We start from the raw sequence: 19,949 nt of genomic DNA, 5'->3' as shown, positions 1-19,949 counted from the left end.
AGTTTCAGTGAACTGTGCTCCGACTCTCTCACATGACAGAATCGGAGCACAGGTGTGGAGGAGTTGGAGAAAGTAGTTTCTCCATCTCCTCCATAGTCGGACTGCGCTCGGATGGCTTCTCACTAGGCTGATACTTGTGCTACCGTTATTTGTAGTAAGTAGTTCAGGGAGGACTTTACTGGATACTAATTTTAGATGTTGCATTTTTGCACATTAAACTTTGGCTTATATGTTATATGATTCTTTTATATTTAGTCTAATAAAAGTTACATTTTAGATCCCATTTTAGCTGTGTCACTTTATCTATTTGGGCTCGGTTGATTCCTTATCCTATACACAAATACACAAGGTATCCAATTTTTAATTTTTTTAGATTATTTTAGCATGTTAAAAACTCTTTGAATGCTGTCATGTTTAGCCTATGCAGGATTAATCACAATAGTAAGAGAAAGCCTACAATTAGACAAACACACAAACTATTGATATATCTTTACAGCGGAGCAAAGACTATGCTAAAAATCATATAAAAGTATAAATACACGTACAATAAATTATTGTGTATTTAGCTTTCTAATTAAGCATGGATTGGCCAAAGTCTGTGCTTCAAACTGAACTTGACTAAGCCAGCCCCAGGGGTCAAGCCATTTATGCAGAGCCTGTACAGCAAAACATAGGGAGCATCTCCGCTTCCTAAAGCAGTGCCGGACATACTCCCTGTGATCAGTACCGGCCCCGTCAGGCGCAGTTTGTGAGGTTATTCTCTGTGAGGTGCAATGCTTCTACACTCCATTATCTCAATACAGTATTGGCTCAGAAATAATTACCGTATGCCTATGTTTATGTATATTGCTGGTACAAAAATATACTAATATGTAGTAAGTCAGATGTGTATGTCATTTCCAAACTCATAAGGGATAAAAGATAAGGGAGATGACATGTACAACTCATATAATACTATATGGAGAGCTGGGTTCATTGCATTCTACATTCACACTATTGCTGTTTCTACAGAATGAAGTAAGAGTACCAGTCACTGTGGGCAAGTCCAATCTTAACTTGTTTCGTATTATATTGCGATACATTAATCCTGGAGTAAATATAATAAATGGACAAATTTCAGTACACCGATCACGCTCAACCAAAGGTGAGTACAAAATATTATCTGATGTTGTTTACACGTGGGGTATCTCCAATATTAGCATAGCATAGCCGGGCATCATGCACTACACAAATAACACAGCCTATATCTAAAGACCAGATATCGCAGCGTACTTTGCTGATTATTTTGGGCTTTTTTGCATCTCTCCTGTGAGGCTAATTTCGCATAGTAAAGTGCATTGAGACCTCCATTAGTGGTAAAGTTGTCTTTGCCCTTAGAAGGGGATTCAGGAGTGTCCCCTAGCAAAGTGCAGAAGATATGAAAGGATAAAGCTTTAGATCTTGACTTTACACAGAGGTAGACACAGGAACGCTGTCTCTTTAAATCTTTCACTGGTTTACTTTATGACATCGGGCGTAATAGTACGCCGATGTCAGTATCCCTCCCTTTGATGCAGGCTCTGGCGGTGAGCCCTCATCTACCGCTCATCAGAGAGCACTGCAGCTCCAGGAATCTTCCTATTTGCTCATAGCAGGTTTGCCTACAACAACCAGGCTGAACTAATTTGGATATATTAACAGATGAAGGTCACAATTGACCGAAACGTTTTCCTGTATTTACTACAATAAATTTTTCCTGCTGCATCTTACCTAAATTTGAGCACTATGTCTCTTACTATTTATGAACTCATAATATCCTGGAGAATCATAATATCAGGTCAGTTTTAGCATTTAGTGAACCTAGCAAAAAAGCCAAACAAAAAACACGCATGGGATTGCACTTTTTTTGCAATTTCACCGCACTTGGAATTTTGTTTCCATTTTCTAGTACACGACATGGTAAAACCAATGATGTCGTTCAAAAGTACAACTCGTTCCGCAAAAAATAAGCCCTCACATGGCCATATTGACGGAAAAATAAAAAAGTTATGGCTCTGGGAAGGAGGGTAGCAAAAAACGAACACGGAAAAACGGAAAATCCCAAGGTCATGAAGGGGTTAACATGGCTGATTAACCCCTCTCAGTACTTAGTGTGCTGGAGCATTTTCCTAGGTTCAATAACCTCAGTGACAAATATCTCCCCTCCAGCACTGTTTCCAGTGACTTTGTCACAGTTGCAATACACATGTTCTTATGATTAAAAATATATAACTTACATTATTGTTGTAGTGTATAGACCATGACAAATATTCCAATATTACCGTATATACTCGAGTATAAGCCGAGATTTTCAGCCCAAATTTTTGGGCTGAAAGTGCCCCTCTCGGCTTATACTCGAGTCACGGTCGGCGGGTGAGGGGGAGAGGGCGCTGAGGTATACTTACCTGCTTCCGGGGCTCCTGGCGCTGTCCCTGCAGTCCCACGGTCTCCGGGTGCCGCAGCTCTTCCCCTGTTCAGCGGTCACGTGGGACCGCTCATTAGAGAAATGACTATGGACTCCACTCCCATAGGGGCGGAGCCACCTATTCATTTCTCTAATCAGCGGTGCCGGTGACCGCTGACAGAGGAAGAGGCTGCGGCACCGAAGACCAGCTGTCCGGGGGAAGGAGCGGGACGCCGGGTGCAGGTAAGTATGTCATATTCACCTGTCCGCGTTCCACACGCCGGGCGCCGCTCCATCTTCCCGGCATCTCTCCGCACTGACTGTGCAGGTCAGAGGGCGCGATGACGCATATAGTGTGCGCGCCGCCCTCTGCCTGATCAGTCAGTGCGGAGAGACGACGGGACGGGACGCTGAGGAGCTGCAAGCAAGAGAGGTGAGTATGTGTTTTATTATTTTTATTGCAGCAGCAGCAGCAATGGCACAGCTTTCTATGGTACATATATGGGGCAATAATGAACGGTGCAGAGCACTATATGGCACAGCTATGGGGCAATAATGAACGGTGCAGAGCACTATATGGCACAGCTTTCTATGGCACAGCTATGGGGCAATAATGAACGGTGCAGAGCACTATATGGCACAGCTTTCTATGGCACAGCTATGGGGCAATAATGAACGGTGCAGAACACTATATGGCACAGCTTTCTATGGCACATCCTATGGGGCAATAATGAATGGTGCAGAGCACTATATGGCACAGCTTTCTATGGCACAGCTATGGGGCAATAATGAACGGTGCAGAGCACTATATGGCACAGCTTTCTATGGCACAGCTATGGGGCAATAATGAACGGTGCAGAGCACTATATGGCACAGCTTTCTATGGCACATCCTATGGGGCAATAATGAATGGTGCAGAGCACTATATGGCACAGCTTTCTATGGCACAGCTATGGGGCAATAATGAACGGTGCAGAACACTATATGGCACAGCTTTCTATGGCACAGCTATGGGGCAATTCTGAACGGTGCAGAGCACTATATGGCACAGCTATGGGGCAATAATGAACGGTGCAGAGCACTATATGGCACAGCTATGGGGGCAATAATGAACGGTGCAGAGCACTATATGGCACAGCTTTCTATGGCACATCCTATGGGGCAATAATGAATGGTGCAGAGCACTATATGGCACAGCTATGGGGGCAATAATGAACGGTGCAGAGCACTATATGGCACAGCTTTCTATGGCACATCCTATGGGGCAATAATGAATGGTGCAGAGCACTATATGGCACAGCTTTCTATGGCACAGCTATGGGGCAATAATGAACGGTGCAGAGCACTATATGGTACAGCTATCGGGCAATAATGGTGCAGAGCACTATATGGCACAGCTATGGGGCAATAATGAACGGTGCAGAGCACTATATGGCACAGCTATGGGGCAATAATGAACGGTGCAGAGCACTATATGGCACAGCTATGGGGCAATAATGAACGGTGCAGAGCACTATATGGCACAGCTATGGGGCAATAATGAACGGTGCAGAGCACTATATGGCACAGCTATGGGGCAATAATGAACGGTGCAGAGCACTATAAGGCACAGCTTTCTATGGTACAGCTATGGGGCAATAATGAATGGTGCAGAGCACTATATGGCACAGCTATGGGGCCATAATGAACGGTATGGAGCATCTATTTTTATTTTTGAAATTCACCGGTAGCTGCTGCATTTTCCACCCTAGGCTTATACTCGAGTCAATAAGTTTTCCCAGTTTTTTGTGGCAAAATTAGGGGGGTCGGCTTATACTCGGGTCGGCTTATACTCGAGTATATACGGTACCTAAAATTTTAACTAAGTGTAATATTTAGAATATAATTGTGATAAATTAATTCACAGAATGAATAAATGCATTGTATGCAATAGTAAAACAAAAATTGCCTTTGCATTGTATTCTGAACTCTTACAGTCTCATTTTCTCAAATTGTGAATGTATAGGTTCATTAGATGTCAAAGACATTGTGTTCCCTCCAAGTGCGGAGCCAACATTCCTTACCGTGCCAGGAAAAAGTTTTGCAGAGCCATTCTCGTTGGTGCCTGGAAACTGGATAATTACAGTTTCTGTGGAAGGAGTGCTTTTGGTAAGTTCATTGCTGTATTTCTGCACGCCCTGGCAGTCAGAGCTGGAGAGCCACAGGCTGTACAGCACCTCTGTATCGGTTTTTATAGGTAAATCACAGTATCAGTATTTATATAGCTCTAGAATTGACAACGTGAAATTCCCCAAAATGTTTCTACACTTTATATTTACCTGCCATTTCTGATCTAATATTCAGTGTTGAGTGATTTACGGTAATCTACATTCAGGTACATAAGTTCCTTTTTGAGATCCCAAATCTCAAAATCATCACACATATAATTAAATTATAACTTTCTGTCTGCCACCTCTAGAAGGAACTTGGGAGCTTTGTTCATAATATGAGCATGTATGAAACTTCTAAGCTCCATCCAGTGGTGGCTGCAAACCTAATATATATACAGTATTTGTTTTCTTTTTTTTTCAAAATCTCTTTATTGAAATTAGAATTGTGATAATAAACAGTTCAAGTAACATCAGCATTTGACAGAACAAAAAAACAAGAAAAAGAAAGACCAAAAAACAAAATCACTAAAATTCGACTTAAACCCCCCCTCACCCCCACCCCTCCCTGCGTGCACATATTATAGGTAATATATTATGGAATTGGCGTGTGCCCACTTATTCGTTGGGGCAACCCTTTCTTAAAGGCAATCTGTCGCCAGGTTTTTGCTATGTAATCTGAGAGCACCAAAATTTAGGCGCTGAGTCACTAATTACAGCAATGTGTCACTTACTGGGCTGTATTTTGCTGTTTCAATACAATCAGTGTTTTATCAGCAGGAGATTATCATTATAGGACAACTTTGCCCCTGCAGGACAGTCCCACCCCACCTCCAATAGTGATTAGCAGCTCTCTGTCACTATGCAATGTACACAGAAAGCTGTGGAGTGGGTGGGGTTATACACTGCTCAACAAACTGAGCTCTGCTGAATCTGCGGCACAGAAAACTGTGACTCCATCACAACCCAGTATACTAAGTGACACATTGCTGGCATTGGGGACTTTATCCCTACCTCATGGTGCTAGCAGATTACATAGTAAAAACCTGCTGACAGATTCCCTTTAATGGCTCCAGTGATCACCAGAAAAACAAAACTCTTGATCTTAACCTACTGGATGTCTGCACTGAACGAATAGTTAAGGTTTTAGCGTATTGATGGCTGCAGCAATCACGTGATGAATCTCAGCGCAGACATTACTGGAGCAGTGCCACTGCAGGAGGTATCAAGAGTTTTAGTTATTTTATGATCAGCCACTGGAGTGAATAAGAAGGGGTTGTCCACTACTAGACTGCTGTAAAAATATATTCTATCATGCTATGTCTTTTCTGAAGGTTTCCTGATACTGTGAACAGACAGAGAAAAATAAAATTAGCACTTATAGTAAATAAAAATGAGTACACCCCTCACATTTTTGTAAATCTTTTATTATACCTTTTTATGAGACAACACTGAAGATATGACACTTTGATACAATGTAAAGTTGTCAGTGTGCAGCTTGTATAACAGTGTGAATTTGGTGTGCTCTCTAAATAACACAGCCAATAATGTCTAATCCCCCTGGCAACAAAAGTGAGTACACCCCTAAGTGGAAATTGCCAAATTGTGCCCAAAGTGTCAATATTTAGTGTGGCCACCGTTATTTTCAAGCTCTGCCTTAACTCTCTTGGGCATGGAGTTCACTAGAGCTTCACAGGTTGTCACTGGAGTCCTCTTCCCCTCCTCCATGATGACATCACAGAGCTGGTGGATGATGAGATCTTGCTCTCCTCCTCTTTCCATTTGAGGATGCCCCACAAGTGCTCAATAGGGCTTAGGTCTGTAGACATGCTTGGCCAGTCCAGCACCTTTACCCTCAGTTTCTTTAGCAAGGCAGTGGTCATCTTGGAGGTGTGTTTGGTGCCATTATCATGTTGGAATACTGCCCTGCCGCTCCGTTTCCTAATTGAGGGGATCATGCTATGCTTCAGTATGTGACTGTACATGTGGACATTCATGGTTTCCTCAATGAACTTCAGCTCCCCACAGCGATTAATTCATGGCCTTAGTCTACTGGTCTTCAGTAAACTGTGTGCGTGCTTTGTTGTGCATCATCTTCAGGAGACGCTTCGTTCTGGGAGGACAGTCATATAGACCAATTTGATGCAGTGTGCAGCGTATGGTCTGAGCACTGACAGGCTGACCCCCCCACCCCTGTAACCTCTACAGCAATGCTGGCAGCACTCATACTTCTATTTTGAGAAGACAACCTCTGGGTAGGATGCTGAGCAGGTGCACTCAACTTCTTTTGTCGACCATGGCCAGGACAGTTCTGAGTGGAACATGTCTTATTAAACTGCTGTATAGTCTTGGCCAGTTCCAGGGTGTTGTCAATCTCCTTATAGCCTAGGCCATCTTTATGTACAGCAACAATTCTTTTTTTAAGATCCCTAGAGAGTTCTTTGCCATGAGGAGCCATATTAAACTTCCAGTGACCAGTATGAGAGTGTGAGAGCGATGACACCACATTTATCACACCTGACGACCTTGTAACACTAATGAGTCACATGACACCGGGGAGGGAAAATGGCTTATTTGGCACAATTTGACAACTTCACTATGGGGTGTACTCACTTTTATTGCCAGCTGTTTAGACATTAATAGCTGTGTGTTGAGTTATGTAGAGGGCATACCTAATTTACACTGTTGTACAAGCTGTACACTGACTACTTTACATTGTATCAAAGTGTTGTATCTGCAGTGTTGTCCCATGAAAAGATACAGTGGGGAAAAAGTATTTAATCAGCCACCAATTGTGCAAGTTCTCCCACTTAAAAAGATGAGAGAGGCCTGTAATTGACATCATAGGTAGACCTCAACTATGAGAGTCAAAATGAGAAAACAAATCCAGAAAATCACCTTGTCTAATTTGGCAAGATTTATTTTGCAAATTATGGTGGAAAATAAGTATTTGGTCACCTAAAGACATGCAAGATTTCTGGCTCTCACAGACCTGTAACTTCTTGGTGACTTTCTGGATTTGTTTTCTCATTTTGACTCTCAATAGTTGTGGTCTACCTATGATGTCAATTACAGGCCTCTCTCATCTTTTTAAGTGGGAGAACTTGCACAATTGGTGCCTGACTAAATACTTTTTCCCCACTGTATAATAGAATATTTCCAAAAATGTGAGGGGTGTACTCACATTTGTGAAATACTGTATATAACAAGAAACAAACCATTCAAAATGCTTTTAGATCTTTTTATTGTCGTTATAAATTTGTGCCAAAGTAAGACATTTGTAACTTATTTTACAACCACATTTTATAACAGGATTACCTTGTGCTTCTGCCAAGTGATTACTATGAAGCCTCCATCCTGCAGATGAGAGTTACACAGCCATGTGGCTATAATGGACCAGTTGGGACAAAGTAAGTCTACAACTGCATTCATCTTTTATACTGTACTAGCTGTACTACCCGGCTTCGCCCGGGGTAATAACTGCTGTTAGCAAAATAGAATGTGTTAACAAAAATTTATTCTGCACAAAAAAACCACAAAACAAATAGAAATGTAATTATTAAAAGGCAAAAACTAAGCTAATAGAAGCATTTTACAACATATATTTCAACACCAGAGATATTCCACACAGATTTAACTAAATTGGCCAAATAATGTGAAGTAATCTTCTACTACTTATTCGAGAGCTTTTTGATAAACGACATTCTTAGTTTTTCCTTCAGGTGCAAAGACAAACAGATTTTTGGCTGTTCCAACTCTTGAACAGGCCACATAAAGTTGACCATGAGAAAAGCATGGAGATTGTAAATCTAAGCTAGCTGAAGAGCCCGGCGTTGCCTGGGCATAGTAAATATCTGTGGTTAGTTATAGCACCTCACTTCTCTTATTTTCCCATCACGCCTCTCATTTTCCCCATCACATCTTTCATTTTCCCCCTCACATCTGTCATGATCTCTGCAGGCAGAGATCATAGCAAGCCTATAGAGGGACAAGCTCTCGGAAGATGGAACTATACTGACCATGAACTAAGCCTGCCGCGCAACTAGAAATAGCCAGGTAGCATTTCCTATTTATCGCTAGATGCCCAGCTCTGGCCTAAGACCTAAATAGCTAGCAGAGGGAAATATAAGACCTGGCTCACCTCTAGAGAAATATTCCAAAGAAGACAGTAGCCCCCCACATATAATGACGGTGAGTTCAGATGAAACAACAAACGCAGCAGGAAAATAGTCTTAGCAAATTTGAGGTCCGCTTACTAGATAGCAGAAGACAGATAGTATACTTTCATGGTCAGCAGAAAAACACTAACAAAACACCATCCAGAGATTACCTTAAACTCTGGCATTAACTCATAACGCCAGAGTAGCAATCCCTGATCAACGAGAGCTTTCCAGACACAGTAACAAAACTTCAGCTGTGAACTGGAACAAATAGGCAAAACAAAACATGGACAAAAGTCCAACTTATCTAGTAGTAGTCTAGAAGCAGGAACAAGCACTGAGAGGCATCAGATAACATTGTTGACCGGCAAGAAACCACCAGAGAAATGAGCTTAAATAGCGACACCCACTACTGATGGAATCAGGTGAAACAGGAAAGAGGATGACAAGTCCAATTCCACAAGCGGCCACCGGGGGAGCCCAGAATCCAAATTCACAACAGTACCCCCCCCTCAAGGAGGGGGCACCGAACCCTCACCAGATCCACCAGGGCGACCAGGATGAGCCCTATGGAAGGCACGAACAAGATCAGAAGCATGAACATCAGATGCATTGACCCAAGAATTATCCTCCTGGCCGTAACCCTTCCAGTTGACCAGATACTGGAGTTTCCGTCTGGAAACACGAGAGTCCAAAATTTTCTCCACAACGTACTCCAACTCACCCTCAACCAACACCGGAGCAGGAGGCTCAACTGAAGGTACAACAGGTACCTCATACCTGCGCAATAACGACCGATGAAAAACGTTATGAATGGAAAAGGACGCAGGGAGGTCCAAACGGAAAGAAACAGGATTAAGAATCTCCAATATTCTATAAGGGCCGATGAACCGAGGTTTAAACTTAGGAGAAGAGACCCTCATAGGGACAAAACGAGAAGACAACCACACTAAATCTCCAACACAAAGCCGAGAACCAACACGACGATGACGGTTGGCAAAACGCTGAGTCTTCTCCTGGGACAACTCCAAATTGTCCATAACCTGCCCCCAAATGTGATGCAATCTCTCTACCACCGCATCCACTCCAGGACAATCCGAGGATTCCACCTGACCGGAGGAAAATCGAGGGTGAAACCCCGAATTACAGAAAAACGGGGACACCAAGGTGGAAGAACTGGCCCGATTATTGAGGGCGAACTCTGCCAATGGCAAAAAAGCAACCCAATCATCCTGGTCAGCAGAGACAAAACACCTCAGATATGTCTCAAGGGTCTGATTAGTCCGCTCGGTCTGGCCATTAGTCTGAGGGTGAAAAGCAGACGAAAAAGACAAATCTATGCCCATCCTAGCACAGAATGCCCGCCAAAATCTAGACACAAATTGGGTACCTCTGTCAGAAACAATATTCTCAGGAATACCGTGCAATCGGACAACATTCTGAAAAAACAGAGGAACCAACTCAGAAGAAGAAGGCAACTTGGGCAGAGGAACCAAATGGACCATTTTAGAGAAACGGTCACAGACCACCCAGATGACAGACATCTTCTGGGAAACAGGCAGATCTGAAATAAAATCCATCGAGATGTGTGTCCAAGGCCTCTTAGGAATAGGCAAGGGCAACAGCAGTCCGCTAGCCCGAGAACTACAAGACTTGGCCCGAGCACAAACGTCACATGACTGCACAAAGACTCGCACATCTCGTGACAGAGAAGGCCACCAGAAGGATCTTGCCACCAAATCCCTGGTACCAAAAATTCCGGGATGACCTGCCAATGCAGAAGAATGTACCTCAGAGATGACTCTGCTGGTCCAATCATCCGGAACAAACAGTCTATCAGGCGGACAACGATCCGGTCTATCCGCCTGAAACTCTTGCAAGGACCGCCGCAGATCAGGAGAAACGGCCGACAAAATTACTCCCTCCCTAAGGATACCTGTGGGTTCAGAATTACCAGGAGAGTCCGGGTCAAAACTCCTAGAAAGGGCATCTGCCTTAACATTCTTAGAACCCGGTAGGTATGACACCACAAAATTAAAGCGAGAAAAAAATAAAGACCAGCGCGCCTGTCTAGGATTCAGGCGTCTGGCAGTCTCAAGATAAATCAAATTTTTGTGGTCAGTCAATACCACCACCTGATGTCTAGCCCCCTCGAGCCAATGGCGCCACTCCTCAAACGCCCACTTCATGGCCAAAAGCTCCCGATTCCCAACATCATAATTCCGCTCTGCGGGCGAAAATTTGCGAGAAAAGAAGGCACAAGGCCTAATGACGGAGCAGTCGGAACCTTTCTGCGACAACACTGCCCCAGCTCCGATCTCCGAAGCGTCAACCTCAACCTGAAAAGGCAGATTCACATCAGGCTGACGCAACACAGGGGCAGAGGCAAAACGGCGCTTAAGCTCCTGAAAGGCCTCTACAGCATGAGGGGACCAATTAGCAACATCAGCGCCTTGTCTGGTCAAATCAGTCAGTGGTTTAACGACATCCGAAAAACCAGCAATAAATCGGCGGTAAAAGTTGGCAAAGCCCAAAAATCTCTGAAGACCCTTAAGAGAGGAGGGCTGAGTCCAGTCACAAATAGCCTGCACCTTGACGGGATCCATCTCAATGGAAGAGGGAGAAAAAATATACCCCAAAAAGGAAATTTTCTGGACCCCAAAAACGCACTTAGACCCCTTCACACATAAAGAATTAGACCGCAGAACCTGAAAAACTCTCCTGACCTGCTGGACATGAGAGTCCCAGTCATCAGAAAAAATCAGAATATCATCCAGATATATTATCATAAATTTATCCAGAAAATCGCGGAAAATATCATGCATAAAAGACTGGAAAACTGAAGGGGCATTAGAAAGACCAAAAGGCATGACCAAATACTCAAAGTGGCCCTCGGGCGTATTAAATGCGGTCTTCCACTCATCCCCCTGCCTGATCCGCACCAAATTATACGCCCCACGAAGATCAATTTTAGAGAACCACTTAGCACCCTCTATACGAGCAAACAAATCAGTAAGCAATGGCAATGGGTATTGATACTTAACAGTGATCTTATTCAGAAGCCGATAATCAATACATGGTCTCAAAGAGCCGTCTTTTTTTGAGACAAAGAAAAACCCAGCTCCCAAGGGAGAAGAAGATGGACGAATATGTCCCCTTTCCAAAGACTCCTTTATATATTCCCGCATAGCAGCATGTTCCGGCACAGACAAATTAAACAAACGACCCTTTGGATATTTACAACCCGGTATCAAATCTATGGCACAATCGCACTCACGGTGCGGAGGTAACGACCCAAGCTTGGGTTCGTCAAAGACGTCTTGATAATCAGAGAGGAACTCAGGGACTTCAGAGGGAATGGACGACGAAATAGAAACCAAAGGTACGTCCCCATGAATACCCTTACATCCCCAGCTCAACACAGACATTGCTCTCCAGTCCAAGACTGGGTTGTGAGACTGCAACCATGGCAATCCCAGTACCAAATCGTCATGTAAATTATACAGCACCAGGAAACGAATAATCTCCTGGTGATCCGGATTGATACGCATGGTTACTTGTGTCCAGTATTGTGGTTTATTATTAGCCAATGGGGTGGAGTCAATCCCCTTCAGAGGAATAAGAGTCTCCAAAGGCTCTAAATCAAAACCACAACGATTGGCAAAGGACCAATCCATAAGACTCAGAGCGGCGCCAGAGTCAACATAGGCGTCCGTGACAATGGATGACAAAGAGCAAATCAGGGTTACAGACAAAATAAACTTAGACTGAATGGTGCTAATGGAAACAGACTTATCAAGCTTCTTTGTACGCCTAGAGCATGCTGATATAACATGAGTAGAATCCCCACAATAGAAATACAATCCATTCTTCCGTCTAAAATTCTGTCGCTCGCTCCTGGACAGAATTCTATCACACTGCATACTTTCTGGCGTCTTTTCCATAGACACCGCCAGATGGTGCACCGGTTTGCGCTCCCGCAGACGCCTATCAATCTGAATAGCCATTGTCATGGACTCATTCAGACCTGCAGGCAAAGGGAACCCCACCATAACATCCTTAACGGCATCAGAGAGACCTTCTCTGAAAGTTGCCGCCAAGGCGCACTCATTCCACTGAGTAAGCACAGACCATTTACGGAATTCTTGGCAGAAAACTTCAGCTTCGTCTTGCCCCTGAGATAGTGCCATCAAAGTTTTTTCTGCCTGAAGTTCCAAATGAGGTTCCTCATAAAGCAAGCCCAAGGCCAGAAAAAACGCATCCACATCGCGTAACGCAGGATCCCCTGCTGGCAATGAGAAGGCCCAATCTTGAGGGTCACCCCTGAGCAAGGAAATCACAATCCTAACCTGCTGAGCAGGGTCTCCAGCTGAACGAGACTTCAGGGACAAATAAAGCTTACAATTATTTCGGAAATTCTGGAAGCTAGCTCTATTCCCTGTGAAGAACTCCGGCAAAGGAATTCTCGGCTCAGATACCGGAGCATGTATCACAAAATCTTGTAAATTTTGTACTTTCGTGATGAGATTATTCAAACCCGCAGTTACACTCTGGAGATCCATTATTGTCAGGTGCACACAGAGCATACAGAGATTAGGAGGAGAGAGAGAGAAAAGACTGCAGCAAGGCAGACTGGAGGAAAAAAAAAAAAAAAAAAAAATTTCAGCAGACTTCTTATAACTCTCCTTTCTCAACCTGGGTCTTTAACACTTTATGGGCCGGTCAAACTATCATGATCTCTGCAGGCAGAGATCATAGCAAGCCTATAGAGGGACAAGCTCTCGGAAGATGGAACTATACTGACCATGAACTAAGCCTGCCGCGCAACTAGAAATAGCCAGGTAGCATTTCCTATTTATCGCTAGATGCCCAGCTCTGGCCTAAGACCTAAATAGCTAGCAGAGGGAAATATAAGACCTGGCTCACCTCTAGAGAAATATTCCAAAGAAGACAGTAGCCCCCCACATATAATGACGGTGAGTTCAGATGAAACAACAAACGCAGCAGGAAAATAGTCTTAGCAAATTTGAGGTCCGCTTACTAGATAGCAGAAGACAGATAGTATACTTTCATGGTCAGCAGAAAAACACTAACAAAACACCATCCAGAGATTACCTTAAACTCTGGCATTAACTCATAACGCCAGAGTAGCAATCCCTGATCAACGAGAGCTTTCCAGACACAGTAACAAAACTTCAGCTGTGAACTGGAACAAATAGGCAAAACAAAACATGGACAAAAGTCCAACTTATCTAGTAGTAGTCTAGAAGCAGGAACAAGCACTGAGAGGCATCAGATAACATTGTTGACCGGCAAGAAACCACCAGAGAAATGAGCTTAAATAGCGACACCCACTACTGATGGAATCAGGTGAAACAGGAAAGAGGATGACAAGTCCAATTCCACAAGCGGCCACCGGGGGAGCCCAGAATCCAAATTCACAACACACATCTCTCATTTTCTCCCTCACACCTCTCATTTTCCCCCTCACTCCTCTCATTCCCCCCTAACACTAGTCATTTCGACCTCACATCTGTCATTTTCCGATCACTCCACTATTTTCCCTCACTCCTCTCATTTTGCACTCACACCTTTTCATTTTCACCTCACACCTCTCATTTTCACCTCAGTATATACATGTTTGTCATCTCCCTTATATATAGTATACACCTGTATGTCATCTCCTGTATATAGTATATACCTGTATGTCATCTCCCCTGTATATAGTATATACCTGCTGTGTGTCATCTCCCCTGTATATAGTATATACCTGTATGTCATCTCCTCCTATATATAGTATATACCTGTATGTAATCTCCTCCTGTATATAGTATATACCTGTGTGTCATCTCACCTATATATAGTATATATCTGTGTGTCATCTCCTCCTGTATATAGTATATACCTGTATGTCATCTCCTCCTGTATATACTATATACCTGTAGGTAATCTGCTCCTGTATATAGTATATACCTGTGTGTCATCTCCTTCTGTATATAGTATATACCTGTATGTCATCTCCTGCTGTATGTAGTATGTACCTGTATGTCATCTCCTCCTCTATATAGTATATACCTGTGTGTCATCTCTCCTGTATATAGTATATATCTGTGTGTCATCTCCTCCTGCATATAGTATATACCTGTGTGTCATCTCCCCTGTAAATAGTATATACCTGTGTGTCATCTCCTCCTGTATATAGTATATATCTGTATGTCATCTCCTCCTGTATTAGACCTCGTTCACACGTTATTTGGTCAGTATTTTTACCTCAGTATTTGTAAGCTAAATTGGCAGCCTGATAAATCCCCAGCCAACAGTAAGCCCACCCCCTGGCAGTATTTATTAGCTCACACATACACATAATAGACTGGTCATGTGACTGACAGCTGCCGGATTCCTATATGGTACATTTGTTGCTCTTGTAGTTTGTCAGCTTATTAATCAGATTTTTATTTTTGAAGGATAATACCAGACTTGTGTGTGTTTTAGGGCGAGTTTCGTGTGTCAAGTTGTGTGTGTTGAGTTGCGTGTGGCGACATGCATGTAGCGACTTTTGTGAGATGAGTTTTGTGTGGCGACATGCGTGTAGCAACTTTTTGTGTGTCGAGTTGCATGTGACAGGTTAGTGTAGCAAGTTGTGTGCAGCAAGTTTTGCGCATGGCGAGTTTTGCGCGTGGCGAGTTTTATGTGTGGTGCTTTTTGAGTATGTGCAAGTTTTGTGTGAGGCAACTTTTGCATGTGTTGCAACTTTTGTGCATGTGGCAATTTTTCCGCGTGTGCAAGTTTTGCGTGTGGCGAGTTTTCCATGAGGTGAGTTTTGCACGTGTGGCGAGTTTTGCATGTGGAGAGTTTTGCGCGTGGCGAGTTTTGAGTTTTGATACTGTACAGTATATACTCTTTGGCGCCATCGCTCTCATTCTTTAAGTCCCCCTTGTTTACATCTGGCAGCTGTTAATTTGCCTCCCAACACTTTTCCTTTCATTTTTTCCCCATTATGTAGATAGGGGCAAAATTGTTTGGTGAATTGGAAAGCGTGGGGTTAAAATTTCACCTCACAACATAGCTTTGACGCTCTCAGGGTCCAGACGTGTGACTGTGCAAAATTTTGTGCCTGTAGCTGCGACGCCTCCAACACTTTTACTTTCACTTTTTCCCCATTATGTAGATAGGGGCAAAATTGTTTGGTGAATTGGAAAGCGCGGGGTTAAAATTTCACCTCACAACATAGCCTATGACGCTCTCGGGGTCCAGACGTGTGACTGTGCAAAATTTTGTGGCTGTAGCTGCGACAGTTCAGATGCCAATCCCGGACATACATACACACATACATACACACATTCAGCTTTATATATTAGATAAACCTATTGTTATAAAAAGCAAGGTATCTGACCTGACTACATTAAAGTGGGTTTTCCATGAACAAAGTACATTTTAATCAATAAATCTTGGATTAATAATAAGTTTCACAATTGGATGTTTTAAGAAAAATGTTCCTGTGCTGAGATAATCTTATAAATGTTCCCCTGCTGTGTACTGTGTAATGGCCTTGTCTGACCGTACAGGAACATGGTCTGATCATACCACAGCTCCTGGGCGGGGGAGGAAGCAAGAGTGTATACAGACAGGACAGGACAGGGTCACAGCTGATTCTTTATGTGAGGTAAAACATGTTTAAAAAAAGTCAGCAAAATCTTAGCCTCACAGAAAGAATCAGCTGACATCCTGCAGCCTGGGCCTGTACTTCTTCCTAGATGACATAAGGGAGAAAGTAAAGGACTGCAGTAATGATAGTCTCCTACCAGGTTCATCTAATGAAACGGTGATTTATTCAAATGGATCACTGGATGCTCAGCTTCTTTACAAATGATAATTTTCACCGTATGCCAACATTACTCAATATCTGTACACTTGTGGGTCATAAAAAACCAGCGCTGTCACCTCTATTGCACTGGTAATACCAAGACATAAGCCATGTATATTTGCAATATTACCAGGATTTTTTACAGTCTGTGTTGAACACTTTTTACTCCATCCCTTCTAATCTTTGTGAATAATAAAAAAATGTCAGATGACTGTCATCTTACCGATTCCTTTTTAATATAGTAATATTGCACTTTCTTTTCTTTCCTGCTTAGCTGCTTAGTTTTTCAGCATTTGCCCATGGAAAAGTTTACCTGTTTACATGGCACAGAAATGGAGTATTTCAAACAGAGTGGGCAAAGTCGTCCAATAAGTGTTCGGCAACCAAGTTATGGACATCCTCTAATGGCAGCGATTTCTGGAAGTCAGGTACCACATGCTCGTTTTTATTGTTTCACTTCACAAATTTAGTAGAGTACACTACAAAGCTTAAAGAGGTTCTCCTGAAATAGAAAATAACAGAAAAAAATGTCATGAATAAATTCTTAAGTACCTTTAATTAGCAAATCACACTTGTTTTATCTAGGGATGTAATCGCTAGAGAATTAAAATGTTACACTGCTGTCCACTACTTTTACATTGATGGCCTATCCTTAGGATAGGTCATCAATGTCTGATCGCCCAAGGACTGATACCCAGCACCCCCACCGATCAGCTGCTCTCGGTGTCGGCAACAGCCACCGGGCGCAAGTGCTCACTTGCCAGGTTGCTCCGTCTACTTGTAGTGGCCGGGCCTTGGTACTGTAAATTCATCTCCTATTCAAATCAATAGGAGGCGGATGTGCAGTATCCTGCGGCAGTAACTATAAGTAGACGGAGGAGCTCGGCAAGTGAGTTCTTCCAGCCAGCGGCCTCCAACACCCATGACAGCTGATCGGCAGGGGTGCCAGGTGTTGGACCCCGGCTGATCAGACATTGATGACTTATCTTAAGGATAGGCCATCAATGTAAAAGTAGTGAACAACTTCTTTAAAATCTGTTTTTCCTCAATCTGCCAAATGAATGTCACTCCACACATACAATGCATGAGACGGTCAACTGGTCAGAAGTTTCAATTTCAGCGTCCAATACATATGGCTACTTTTAAAATACTCTTGTTAAAATATCCTTGTTCCACCAAGAATATATGGTTAGAATAGATCTCCAGGAATCTTAGACTAAGTTTACATTATATGCCTAATATGTCAGGAAAATCTCCTAACTAAATGTCTGACATGCCCATCTATGCTAGATAAAAGCAAAAAAAATATCCTATTGTCATACATTGGCTCGATTTATACAGTATATGCAATTTCAATGCTGAGGAGTGTAACACCAGGAAGGAAAAGTTGTGGAATTATGAAAATCACAGGATCGGTAGACATATTATGAAAAAATAGAAACAACATTTTCAAACTTTCGTGATTTCTTCTTCAAGTATCAGAGCTATTTGTAGAAATCCCAGCATTTACATGCCTTGGCTGCTATCATTGAGGTTATTAATGTATGGCTGAGGAAATGTCTGCCACATCGAATGCACTTGGGCAAGTCAGCAAGATCCGCTGCTGCCAGCTCCATTTGCAATTGCTGACCAATGACGTCCAAGGTGTGATCAGTAGGAGACAAGTCGAGAGACGCTGCAGGCCGTAGTAGAGCATTTAGGCCACGCACACTGCTCACAAAAGTGTGAACACTGAACAACAGGTGGTCTGGTATTGTCATGTTGAAAAACAGCTTTTGGGACACTGTGGAGATCAAGAAAGAAAATATAAAACTTATAAATCCTGCCTTCAGAACAAGCTCATTTACTAATTCACTAATAAGTTATTCTGCAGTCTGCGACATAGTGAAGAAACTAAAAAGTTTACAGTTTTTAATGAAAACCTGTTGATGATGTAACATCGTTGCACCAGCCATCAAATTAGGGGTGTGTTAATTAAATGTTTTACCAAATATAGCAGGGTAATTTTCAAACTGATAATTTTGCACAGCTCCCGAAGGATGGTCTAAATATCCAAATGGCCCTTGGCGGAAAAAAGTTCCCCACCCTTGCCCTACAGGGTAATGGGGAAATAACAAACTGCCTCCAAAAGTGGGAATGTCCTTTAATTGAACCCATTGATTATGCAGACACAGTTTCATTGCAGTGTGTTTAGGTTGAGATGAATGAACAGGTGCCATCCTGCTTTAGTAATTTAAATGCTTTCTTTTTACTGTTTATTGCCCTCTTACTTCTTTGTTTAGCCACATTGGGTTTTTCCTATTTTTTGTCCTTTTATTCCCACAAGGTATAAACCCCTTACAGTGCCTATTTAGGATGTTCTTAAACATTTCCCATTTATTATCTGCATTCTTATTTCTGAGGACATTGTCAAAGTCAACCAGATTAAGGGCATTTCTAAGCTGGTCAAACTTCTTTACTGTTAGGGCAGTGAGAATCTGGAATTCCTTGCCTGAGGAAGTGGTGATGGCAAACTCAGTCGAGGGGTTCAAGAGAGGCCTGGATGTCTTCCTGGAGCGTAACAATATTGTATCTTTCAGTTATCAGGTTCTTTAGAAGGGCGTAGATCTGGGGATTCATTCTGACGGAATATAGGCTGAACTGGATGCACAAATGTCTTTTTTCGGCCTTGCTAACTATGTTACTATGAACATGACATAACTGTGAAACATCTTGGTTCCCACAGGTGGAGTTATATTTTAGCGTTAAAGTCCCTCGGGCCGGAGTTTATTCTCTTGTTTTTGAATATGCCAATGAAGACGCCCAGCAATATTTTCTGAATGTGATGATGAGAAATGACCCCAGTACGTCAGGCCGAGTGAACGTGTACAGCTGTAAATACAGGTACAGTACGAGTATTGTTCTGTTTGTCTCCATGATTGAATTTTCATGAGCAGCACATTGATTACATTACCTGTGCTTACTTTTAGGACTCCTGTTTTTACTAAGGTTTATGCCAGCTTGGCAATGACTGGGGATAGAGAAGTGAATACTGTTCTCGTTGCTTTCCTGAATGTAATATTCAGTGAGAGTCCTGGTGTAAATGCAATGCTTCTAGGGGGCATATCTCCGTACTTACAGAGGCCAATAGAGCGTGACTGAATTTATTTTAGCAAGGCACCAACCTCTCTATAGCAGCATAGTTACTGCCAGATACATAACAGAGCCACAATACAAATTCTACCCCCTATGAAGCCTTTAGTTATACCTCAAACCATCAAATATTCATTACTTGTCTAGAATTATTATTATTATTATTATTTATTGTTATAGCGCCATTTATTCCATGGCGCTTTACAAGTGAGGAGGGGTATACA

At 42.7% G+C, this 19,949-nt stretch overlaps 1 protein-coding gene across 1 annotated transcript in view; it reads left to right on the top strand.

Annotated features, from left to right (window-relative positions):
• LAMA3 (laminin subunit alpha 3) overlaps positions 1-19,949 on the top strand; it is a 287,589-nt gene that overhangs the window by 163,186 nt on the left and 104,454 nt on the right. Inside the window, exons 22-26 of the mRNA XM_077270374.1 lie at positions 1,012-1,144; positions 4,428-4,570; positions 7,882-7,979; positions 16,868-17,021; positions 19,319-19,476. Of these exons, the coding sequence (XP_077126489.1) occupies positions 1,012-1,144; positions 4,428-4,570; positions 7,882-7,979; positions 16,868-17,021; positions 19,319-19,476 (686 nt within the window). The remainder of the gene's footprint in view (positions 1-1,011; positions 1,145-4,427; positions 4,571-7,881; positions 7,980-16,867; positions 17,022-19,318; positions 19,477-19,949) is intronic.

The sequence above is a fragment of the Ranitomeya variabilis genome, chromosome 6, assembly GCF_051348905.1.
Source record: "Ranitomeya variabilis isolate aRanVar5 chromosome 6, aRanVar5.hap1, whole genome shotgun sequence".
In the NCBI taxonomy this organism is placed as follows: domain Eukaryota; kingdom Metazoa; phylum Chordata; class Amphibia; order Anura; family Dendrobatidae; genus Ranitomeya; species Ranitomeya variabilis.
The sequence above is the reverse complement of the archived record's forward strand: the minus strand, read 5'-3'. Positions and strand labels throughout refer to the sequence as shown.